Here is an 11,846-nt window from a genome sequence, read left to right as displayed (position 1 = left end):
CTCTCTCTCTCTCTCTCACACACACACACACATACACGCACATGCACATGCACACCTCACACCCAGTCAAGATAGGCATGCATTCACTTAGGCATGCATTCAACCAGCTTCCCACACAGCAATATCCACCATCTAAGGACACCCACGTGTCACCCACAGAGCAATAAAAAAATCCAGGCCACCCAGGAAACTATACTCTTTTTTCCTCTTTTCTCTCTCATTTTCCCCCTAATAAAGGTCTTTAAAAATATATATTAAATCAGTTAAATTTTTTACTCATATGTTCATGTGGCTGGAGCAGATTGACAAGGAAAACAATCACAAAATAAATATTTTTGTTTTTCTTTTTAAAAAAGAACATTTCCCTAGACATCATCTCTCTGACTGGACAGCTGCTTTCTTGGACAGATTGGGGGCTGTAGGAAGGGAGCTCTGGCTGGACCAGGGGTGGGACGTGGAACAAGTCCGGCCCCAAAACTGGGGTAGCCCAGGAAGCCAGGGGACCAGGGGGGAGGGAGGAAGGTGAAGGGGGAGCAAGGCCGCCTGCCCACACTGAGTGTCCTCAGTTGGTGTCACTTCCCCTGTTTCCTAAAGGAGCCGCCTGGAGGAGCAGTCAGCGTCCGGGAGGGCTCAGAGGAGGCAGAGTACAAAAAGTAGGAGCCAGTGTGGGAATCACGAAACACCAAGAAACCTGGTTAAAAAGAATACAAAAGTGACTCCACAGAGGGGGAGCAGGAGCTTCCACCCCTCCCGTTTGTCCCCTCTTGCTTCCTTGAATGATAAGAATCACTTTTAAGGATTTGTTTGTTTCATGGTTTGGCTGGTTCTTTTTCTTAATCTCTCCCTTGGCTCCTCTCCTTCAACTGCATTCATTTTGGAAAGCACGGACTTTACAGACACAAGGCTGCTGAGTTGTAGCCTCCCCGAGAGAGCGCGCGCGCGCATACCCGCAGGGTGAGTGTGTGCATGTGCAGTGGCTGTTTCTTTCTCTCCTGCCTGTGTCAGTCCAATCCCCGAGGTCTCATCTGCTGGGTGCAGAGTCTCAAGGGAGCACCTTGTTGGCACCAAGGTGAGTGCCTGGATGCATGGATCCCCTCCCTGTCCAGCACTGAAGTGCCCCCCCCCCATTAGCTACAGAGTTTGCCTGTCTCATACTCCACAGCATTTGGCAGCTTGGAATTGAAAGCCCTCAAGGAGGACTGGATCCTGCCCACCTCGTTGTTGGCCAGCTTGAGCCGGTGCCGGAGCAAGCAGGAGAAAAGGTCCAGCCGGACTTTGCCAGGTGGAGAAAGCTGGTTAACCCGGTCCCTAAGCTCTATGAGCTGCAAGAGGGCAGAGTCCTGGGAGCCTTGAGTGTATGGGTAATCCAACTGGAGAATTAAGTCCCGGATAGCATCTGGGTCAAAGGGCAGGCTGTAGCCGAAGACCTGCAAGGTGTTGATTTTCATGTAGCCCAAGTTCTTGGAGGGATCTGTCATCTCCAGGGGCTCATAGTAGATGGTCTCATTGGAGCTGTCATCCAGGGACTTGATTCGGCTCCGTAGGTAAACATGGACTGTCTCAAAGAAGGTCTTCCACCTGTTTCCCAAGGTGATCGTCCAGTTCTGGCACTGGGCAGCCGCGTCCACGTTAGTCCTTTCCCAGTCCGGGAAGTGGGCCTCGTTCACGGGCATGAACCAGCTCTCAGAGTGGCTGCCTCCAAAGGGGTTGACGTAGATGGCCATGACGGGCTCCAGGGTGCTGTTCTTGGTGAGGCAGATCTGCAGGGACAGGGCCAGCATCACATGCACCAGCCCAGGCTTGTACTTATTGCTCTTCAGGGTGAGCAGCATGCGCTTCCTCCAGGAGGGGTCAAACCAGCTGCCCAGGCGCATGTCGTTGCTGATGAAGATGGAGTGCACCTCGATGCGGCTGTCCCACTTCTGCAGCAGGTACTTCAGCTCTAGGTCCTGCAGGTCTGTCTCCAGCCCCAGAAAGTTCTCCAGGGACTCAGCCACCTCTGGCCGGCACAGCCCTTGGACCAGCACGTAGCCCGGGTTGCAGCCCCCACAGCGTGTGCTATTGTCCCGGGCACAGTGGGCACAGGCAGACCCTTCACCCAAGGCACATGGGATGGGGCCCTGGCAGGAAGATTGGTCATAGGGGCAGCTGCAGCTGTGGCTCTGCTCCAGGAAGGTGCCAGGGAAGGTGCTTTCTCCACAGTAGAGGAAGGACTGGATTCGGTTCCACCAGAAGGACAAGGACCTTTGGGAGAGGAGACAGAAATGAAGCAAGAGTCATAGGAAGCCACACACCGCCATCCTCCCTGAGGGTACCAGGACTGTGACCAGCAGACAGGGAAGGCGATCAGGAAATTAAAGGCCCACATTCTCTAAAAGATGGAAACCCTACTGACTAGGGCCTGGGACCCAGGTTCTGACAGATCTGCCCCAGAAATATTTGACATCAACCTTGAAGTGGAAGCCTCCAAGCTCATCCCTCCCAGGTACTGCCTCACTCCCTCACTCAAAAGCCTACAGAAGCTCTGCCCCATCTTTTGTGTCAAATCTGGCTTCCAGCCTCCTAAATAAGATCTTCTCACAGCCGGCTCTCCACTTTCAAACATCCTGCCGACTTCCTCCCCACTTCTTAGTCGCTGTCCTTTGTGTTCCCTCTGCTTCTCTCACTCTTCCACCAAGAATAGGAATTTTCTAACATGGCTCCTTTAAAAAATTTCAGCTCTGTGATAATGCCTCCTCAAAGAGGTCTTCCGAGACTTCCCTTTCAGAAGAACCGCCCAGTCACTCTCTGTCTCGTCACCCTGTTTCTGTGAACCCACAGCGGTGATCAGGATCGGAAATTATTGTGTTCCTTTGGTGCTGACTTGTTCATGGACGGCTTCCTTGCAGATGCCGTGAGAGTAGGGACACTGTGTTATTCGCCAACGTGTTCTTAGGAGCTAGAATTGTTCCTGGTGCACGGTAAATATTTGATAATTATTAGTTGAAAGAGAAATGAATTGGTCTTGAAAACCCTTGCTGGCCTGCACTCCCCCTCCTCTTCCTTCTCTCCTGTGCCTCGGGTAGAGTGGCGCCTCTGCTTTGTTGCCAGGGCAGCTCCCTCTCCTGGAATGCCCGGCTCACATGCACCCGCCTTTCCATCTCCTGTACAGCCTGGCCACTCCTCCTTCCCCGTGGTGGCTCTTCTCTCTGGCCTTTGCTAGACCATGTTTTTTCTTTACGCTCCATGAGCATGAAGTGAAGTGGCTTTAAGTGGCTGCCACATAGCTGCAATTTATCAGTCTTTATGTTTCTGTATATCTTTTCAGTCTTCCCAAATGTCCCCCACAGCTTAATCAAAGCACATGCAATGTGGACTTAATAAAAACTTGTTGAACAAATGAGTCAATGAGCAGATGAATGAGTGAGTGCCTAAGATACAGTCCCACTCTGTCCCCGAGGACACGAGACCCCAGCTCTCTTTTCTCCTGTGACTCGGAGCAGTCACCTGTTCACAATAATCCAATGTGTGTAGTTCTCATCCCAAGCAATTGGTGTATGAGCTTTGACTCCCCCCTTTCTTTTCTAGAAGACTTATCAAAATGGAAATAAGTGAGAATAGGAGTATTATTAGGATAACATTTGATTCTACCATCATCTATATATAAAAGTCCAATTAGCCTCTTTTTTTCACTTGCTCACTTTAGGTACATCTCATAGTTGAGGATGACACATGAGTAGGTCAAGATAACAGGAGCATCTAAAAAGCCATGTGTGTAGCTCCCTATTCCTGGCTCTCCCATGTTGGGCAGAGGGTCCTCCCTGGCCTTAGCTGTTGGGGAGGTGCCAAGCACTGGCTCTGGGGCCTGGGGTGCTCACCGCTCCTTGGGCAGACGGAAGCGAGGCTGCCGGTGGCAGCGTTTGCAGAGGTTGAAGAGCCGGCTGACGATCCGATGCATCTTCTTGAACAGCATTTTCAAGCTGGCTCCCAGCTGCTGGTAGCGGTGCTGGAGGCCAGCGTCCATGGCCCAGAACTGGGAGATGGTTGTGGAGTTCAGGAACCTGTCGTCAGGCAGCCTTTTCAGCAGGGTTTGGAATTCCTCTGTGGGCAAGGACACAGGCAGGGCTGAGGGGGTCCATGCACACCCCCAGAGGGGCAGGTGGGTGCTCCCCAGCCCTTCAGAGTCACTGCATACAGAAGAGGCTTCGCAGCCATTCTTCTCCCAGACCCTTTTTTTATGTATTTTTCAATAGCTTTATAGAGAAGTAATTAATATACCATAAAATATGGCTTCAGGATTCTTTCCCATCCTTCCTGTCCTTAATATGCTTCTCAATTTCAAGACAGATCTCTGTCATCCCCAAGGGGCCAATGGCCTTGGGACATATCCCTTTTCCCCTTTCTACTTCCTTGTAAGTCATTCACAGCGCAGTCTGAGGCCAATCTTCAAAGACACCACAGCACCCTTATGGAAAATGAGGCACTCTTAAGGGTGAACAGCCCTTTCAAGCTGGCTCCCCACTGCTGGTAGCAGTGCTGGAGGCCGGTGTCCATGGCCCAGAACTGACTAACCAATGGGGACACAGAGAGGATAGAGCACCAGCTGAGAAATCTTCCTGAAAGCTTTTCAATCTCTGAGACCAGCCACCCTCTCCCTATCCTTTTATTTTATTTTTTTTATTTTTTTTACTCTGGGATATACTTCCTTTTTTTTGAGCTTCCACTCTTGGTCAGATACCCATTCTTTCCTGTAGCTAATCCAGAAGCAATGTGCTTTCTGGTTCTCAGCTCCTACTGCCAGTCTGAGATGTTCTCCGGGCTTCCTGGTCACATCATGCTTTCTGAATTCATGCTCAGGGATCTGTCCACATCTGCTTTAATGGGACCTGCAGCCACCAGTCTCCCGATGGAGATCCAGAGAGTCCTTGTTTACTCAGCAGCAGCAACTCATGGCGGTGAAAGCCCAAAGTCATTTCCTGCACACTTAAAAGTTACGGAACAGCTATCCCCAGTAGCCTATAGCAGCTGGGGTTGGGAGACTGGGGTGGGATGTTCTTAGCTGCTAAATGCCTTGCCTAGAACTTGGAATGACGGGGGCCTCAGCTCATTCTGACTTCTCAAGCATCTGGTTCTGCATCCCCTGCAGAGAAGTGGAGAATCACTCCTGTAGTGAAACATAACTATCATGTGCATCATTCTGTTTAATAAAACATTTAACCTACAAAGGGGTATGGAGAATAGCAGGATAAGTTCCCATGTGCCCACTACCTAGCATTTGGCCCTTTGCCATGTTGGTTTCAGATTTTTTAAAGGAAGTAAGACAAATAAATATGCTTGAATACCCCAAACGTCCCCACTTCTCCATCGAGATGTGGGCACTCTCTTGGATGTTTTCTTTATCGTTATCACATATTTTTATGTGTTCTACAAGTGTACTTATCTATAAAAATATTAAGTATTCACTAGCATGTTCTTCAACTCCATATAAATAGTATTAAATGTGTATTATATTTAATAGATTATTATATTATAGCATTACATATAAATATGTATATATCTCTTCCTCTTGCTGGTTTATCTAACATTATGCTTTTGAAATATATCCAAATAACTAGCATTCATTAGTATTGAAATGTATGAATAGAATTGTGCAGAGTTCTTTTTACATTAATTTTATCTCAATTATCCCTTTTAAGCCTTCTATCCAACTGTCATTATCACTTTCTGTCTAACAGATGAGGAAACCGAGGCATTGAGAAGCCGTGTGGCCAATATAAGGTCATAGAGCTGGAGAGCAACAGAGTGCATTAGTCTGTTTGGGCTGCTACAACAAAATACCACCGACTAGGTGATTTATAAACCACTGAAACTTATTTCTCACAGTTCTAGATGCTGGAAGTCCGAGATTGGGGTTGCAGTATGGCCAGGTTCTAGTGAAAGCCCTCTTTAGGGCTGCAGATGGCTGACTTCTCACTGTGTCCTCATATGGTGGAAAGGGTTAGAAATCTCTCTGGGTCTCCTTTATAAGGGCACTAATCCCATTCATGACCTAATCATTCCCCAAAGTCCCACCTCCTAATACCATCACTGAGTGCATTAGATTTTCAACATATGAATTTTGGGGTACACAAACTATAACACAGAGCAAGGATGCAAAACCAAGTCCTTCAGAATCTAGGTCTCAAGGTTACATTGATATTAGTTATACCTAGCATGTCTGGGTCTCCTAGAACTTTTCTATTCACTTTACTCATTCAGCAAACATTTATTGTGCACCTTATTTGCAGGCACTGTTCTAGACATCGTGGAACCTATAGCATACAAAACAGACAGAGCCTATGCCTCCCTTATATTTCATTAGCTTACTAAGTCCTTCAAACACATCTCTTTGGTACGTAGTATGCCCATTTGCATATAGAACAGAAAGAAATGACTTGAGACTCAGAGTGGTGATAGAACCTGCTTGAGGTGGCTGAGCCAGGATCCAAGTTGAGTTCCCATGATCTTGCCCCGCACCTTACATCCACCTCCCATTAACAGGAAGGACACCTGGGACTGGTGACTGCTCACCTGACTCCTCAAACTGCCGGTTGTGAGTGGCCCAGGAGTCCTGGATCTGCAGCAGGCTGTCCTCCATGGCCTGGATGTCCGCATCAGGACAGTTGCACTCAGGGAAGGTAGGGCTGCACTGGCACCAGCAGTCATTCTCCTTGCAGATGAGCTCGCCCTCAGAGCTGCATGTAATGTAGCTCAGCGCTGCAGCCACGAAGCGCTCACGCAGGTACTCAGGCAGCAGCACCTGCAGGCCTAGGGAAAGGACATGTCAGGAAATTGCCAGGCGGAACCAGTGGGGCTCAGTTTCCCTCACCCCAGGCTGCAGGAGGCCCAGCTAGGGTTCTGCTTCCTTGTGCATCCTGGGCCCAAGAACGGTCACCCCAGGGCCTGATCCTGCTGAGCTGGTTGGGAGAGAGCTTTGCTGCTGCCCCAGTGACAGATGGGGGAGGATCTGAAAATGCAAATGAGGATCATCAAAGCCCAAGGCTTAGTGGAACCCCTTATATCAGCCAAATTGAGAGCGTGCACATCATATGAACGGGCTTATTGGCTACCCATCAGCATTTCTAGGATGGAAACAGGAAGATGTTTCAGATAAAAGAAGAGCTTACAGCTCTCATGGGGGAGGAATCAAGCCTTGATGGGCTTTTTGCTTTGTCTCTGATAACCATCCTGTTTCTAGCTTCACTGAGATTAGCAGCAGGCATCCTAAGATGTTCCTGAATGCTGATCCTTCTGGGCCTCCCACCCCAGTCCCAAGGATGGAAGAGGTTGCCCTGGTTAGGAGGCAGGGACAGGTATTGTGGGTATATAGTGGCCAGGCACTACCCCAAGTACTTTCCATATACAATTGCAAGTAACAGCTGTGGTCATACTAAGCCTCTTAGAGGTGAGGAAATCCAAGCCCAGTGACCACGGTGACCAGCCCAAATCACAGTACTAGTAAAGTCTGCTTGGTGTCAGACACTGCCCTTGTCCCACCAGGACTGGCTGCCCCATCTCAATGTAATTTAACTCTTGAGGAGATTCGAAAATAGGATGGTGGTAAATACCCAAGATCAGTCAGGCCTGGATACATGCAAATGGCTCTCAGCTCTCTTCTAATTAGCATCCTCTGATCTTGGCTGTAATCCACTGATGCTTCAGTTTCCCCACCCATCTGTGGTGGGTATTCGTTCACCAGTCGTAGCAGAAGATACCCCTAGTTGGTTTCAAGCCACACAGAGTGGCTGTTGGAAGCATATCAAGGGATGAGTGAGGGACAGGCATGCCTTGGGACACAGCCTGAGCTTGTTCAAGGTCAGACCTGCAGGAGGCTCCCCGCTGGGGACACTGTGAGATCCTGTGTCAGGAGGGTGAGGGACATGGGGACTTATGTATATGATGCACCCCTTTTCTCAAATGTCTGCTAGCTCTTTATTTTCACACCCTTGACCTTGTCCTTGGCAGGCAATCACAGAGCCCAAAGTATATATCCCAGTCTCAGCAATTCAAAATATGTTAGAATTGCAGCTGCAGTGGATGTTTAGTGTTTTTGTCTAAGGCCTCCCTCCCATTCTGAACTGCTCCCGAATTTTCCTTTCTTGATGTTGTGCCTGTAGGGGCCTTAGAACTGCGCTCCCCACACTCCCTGTCCATAGGCGTGCTCTCAACACCCACCCCTCTGCGAGTCCATTCCTTTCACCTCTCCTATCACCTCCCTCTGCCTCACCATAACATTTCCCACTGCTATAAAATAAGTGCCCGGAGCAATGTCTGCATGAGTGATGGGCTATAAAATTAAATGGCATAAACTATTCCAAATGAACCGCCAGACATTCTGAACTTCCCTCGTTGCTAATTTCCAGACACCAACCCAGCCCACCCAGGAATGTAGGAGAAGCGGGATGCTAACTGCCTTAGGTGCCAGCTAAGGAGTCTTTTACTCCTCTTTATTATTTATTCCTTGATTCCTAAAGCATTTATGGGTTGCATCCAGCTTAGGTTGCCTGGAATTTGTAATCGTAGATCCTGGTTGAGGGCTATTGATTTTATAATACAGAGACAATAATATCTTAAGCAGAGTCCAATTCAGTTAGGCCTTAAGAAAAATGAACTTTTCCCACTACCAAACAGCTCTGACTCAGTTTGCGTGCCTAGGGGACAGACAGCAGGAGTGATGCCGCCCATCTCCAACCTCCTGACCTAGTGGAGCTCCCTTTCCTCTGGCGTTCCCGTTTTCCTGCTTGCTGCTCTGTCTTCAGTTGAGGATCCCATTCCTCTCACACTCTCCTCCTAGCTTTGATCTCCCATGGAAGATCACTGACTAATAACAGAAAGCAGGGCACTACTTTCAGGGTAACCAGTGGTCCCACAGTTTGTATAGTTCTTAATTGAGCTAGACATGGTGGCCCCATAACCATTCTGCAAAGGCCAGCTGTTTCCAGTGTGTTCTCAGGACAAAGCAGAGGCTTCTTTGGACAAGAAAGGAGATCGCTGAACGAGGTCAAGGCATATAAAGATGGATGCGTTGTTGCTGTAGGACAGTGACAGCATTTTTGGATTTGGGGTGTTGAGTGGTATAAGCAAATGGCAACGTTCAGTAAAATTACGATAACTTTAGTTTACGTATTTATACGTTACCCGCATTCTACCGCTAGTCTATAAAAAACGTATTAATACATGTCCCGCGCTCTACTACCCTGGTAGAACGTATAAATACGTAAAACGTATAAATACGTTTCCCGCATACAATGTGTAAAGATGGATGCATTGTTGCTGTAGGACAGTGACAGCATTTTTGGATTTGGGGTGTTGAGTGGTATAAGCATTGGTCTTGGGTGTGGGGCAAATCATGTCAGAAGTTTTCTCAAATGAATGATGGAAAGTTTCTTGTCTTAAAAGGGGGTGAGCAAATGGGCAGGGCCGGCAGGACTTTTCCCTGCTCCCTGGGGATCCACACCTTTTACCAGGTGGGAGGAGTGTGAACACCATCCCTGTGCAGCTTACCGAGTAACTGCACTCTGTTCTCTGGACTTTGCACCAGGACTGAGCTGACCGAGTCCAGATTGTCGTAGTTGCTGCAGCCCAGAGGGCCGGTCCTGGTCTCCGTGACCTAGAGCAGGAAGGGCAGAGCGTGGGTTTACATAACAAGGGGAGACTCCCTTTGCCCTTCTCTCTCCAGTCATCCATCTCAGGCTCTGTGTCCTGTTCTGACTAGCCAAAGGAATGGCATGTGTTCCCCCACCCCCAGAGCATAACACCACTTTTCTTCTTTGTCCTAAGATAGTGACTATCTGTGGGGCATGGTTGGAAGCAACAGTTCTACACAGAGGCAGTCTTTCAGAGGGAGCCAGAAAGCATTTGTGTCGGGGAAGAGAAAATTCAACATAGGCAGAGGAAGCTGGATCTTTAAGCTGGACCCTCCCCTCCCTGGAGGGAGACAGGAGACCAGATATGGACGCAGTCAGCCTGCTGGTGAGCCCAGATGCAGCCAATCACTGTGGTGCTGACAGGCTTGACGGATCCCTAAGATGAAAAGCACTAGAGAAATATGAGTTATGAGTATTATTATTAGTATTAAACATTTAAGTCCCACCTCGGCACTGAGAAGTCCTTAGAGAAAATCAGCCATGGGCTTACTGCATATTTTACTAAGTATATTAAATATACATAAAGTCTTATAGCCATGTAATATTCCAAAACATCAGAGCCATTTTAAAATATTATAAAGTCGGCCTATCAGTTTTTCCCTGATGTTTAAAGTATAAGATGAAAAATGAGGAGCTTTAAATGCACTGAAATAATTATGTAATAAGAACGATGGGGACCTGAGGCCCTTTCTTCTCAGAATCTCCGAAGGCTTTTCCCACAATCAATCAACCAATGAACTAGTATTTATTGAGCAGCCACCATTTCAATTCCATGCAGTTCATCAAATATTCATAGTTGTGCCTTTCTCGAAGTTCTTCCACGAAGTCTGCCCTGATACCTCTCACCCCCTCTCTGAGCTCTGGGCATCTCTGCTCAGCAGCAGGCAGGCAGGCCACCCTATTCCATCCTTTGCTGTGAATATTTCATAATGTCTGGCTCCTCCACACACCAAAGGCTCCACAAAGTAAGCTCATATTGTCAGCAGCTGTTAACACAGTGCCTGGCACATACCAGGCACTCAGTAAATTAGAGAATTTATGAGTGATAGGTTTCAGGCTTTAAGGGGAAGAGGGGTGAGCACAAAGATATACACATTATATACTATATTGTCCAGGAGATTACAATCAACTACCCTCCTCCAAGTCCTCATCTATACCTGTAGTGGGGACTAGGTATATATACAACTGACTGATACACATTCAAGTCTAGCAGAAGCAGTGTGTCATGGCTACTGAGGAAAGTATAGTTTTAAACAAAGAGAAAACAAGGGAAGAAGTAGCAGAGAAGAAACCAACCGAGTTGGTCCTTAAAGATAAGTAGAAAGTGGACAGGAAGAGAAGGGAGGGAAAGGTACTCTGAGAAAAAGAAGGGGCAACATGATGTAATACATATGGGTTCAAAAGTGTATATTTCTAGCTCTCTGCTGGTTACCATGTGAATACCAAAGTATAAGCAACATGCTTAAAGGGAATTTAGCATACTTAGCATATATATATATATATATATATATATATATATATATATATATATATATGTAATCAAGTGAGAGCTGGTATGATAATGACTTGAAATACAGTGGGGTGAGAGACAGGAGAGATATTTGTAACTTAAAGTAGTCAATGAAGGCTTTATGGAGAAGGTGAGCCAGAGCGAGACATTGGTCTTGAAGGATGAGTAGGGGTGGGATGGAATGGGGAGGGAACTGAGAGAAAAGGAGGTACCTGCAAAGACCAAGGGGCAAGGATAGACACAGTACATGAATGGGACACAAGACCAGACAAGGTAGGAACAACAGTTTTCCAAGTTCATCTTCCAATATCATTCTTTTTCACCTTCACAGTAACTCTCTGAGATAAATCTCAGTACTGTCGCTCTCCAAAGGAGGACCCCAAGGCTCCACACTGTTGAGTAGCCCAAACAGGATTTTAACCCTTGAGTCCCCAGACTCCAGTTTGGTGCCCTTGTGTCTCCTGTGAGGGCATGTCAACGGACTGCAGAAAATAGAGTTAAACCCCTTTAGATGACATCAATGTTATAAACAATTACTTTAAACAGCATATTTTAGTGATTTGCCTTCTTCTCCGAATGTGAACCTGGGGCAAAACAAACTGTATAGCCTTGAGATTGGAGGACCCTTATATTATAAATTAGGAAGCCAAGGCCAGTCAGCTTAAATGACT

The 11,846-nt window shown here is 47.5% G+C and overlaps 1 protein-coding gene across 1 annotated transcript in view; it reads right to left on the bottom strand.

The window, feature by feature from the left end:
• Window positions 1-250: 250 nt before the first annotated feature.
• Window positions 251-11,846, bottom strand: part of BRINP2 (BMP/retinoic acid inducible neural specific 2) — a 43,966-nt gene continuing 32,370 nt past the window's right edge. Inside the window, exons 4-7 of the mRNA XM_023754020.1 lie at window positions 9,523-9,628; window positions 6,550-6,786; window positions 3,858-4,080; window positions 251-2,244 (exon numbers count right to left, since the gene is read on the bottom strand). Coding sequence (XP_023609788.1) covers window positions 1,128-2,244; window positions 3,858-4,080; window positions 6,550-6,786; window positions 9,523-9,628 — 1,683 coding nt within the window. The 3' untranslated portion in view covers window positions 251-1,127. The remainder of the gene's footprint in view (window positions 2,245-3,857; window positions 4,081-6,549; window positions 6,787-9,522; window positions 9,629-11,846) is intronic.

The sequence above is a fragment of the Myotis lucifugus genome, unplaced genomic scaffold, assembly GCF_000147115.1.
Source record: "Myotis lucifugus unplaced genomic scaffold, Myoluc2.0 scaffold_54, whole genome shotgun sequence".
Taxonomy (NCBI): Eukaryota; Metazoa; Chordata; class Mammalia; order Chiroptera; family Vespertilionidae; genus Myotis; species Myotis lucifugus.
This window is presented reverse-complemented; position numbering and strand designations above follow the sequence as displayed.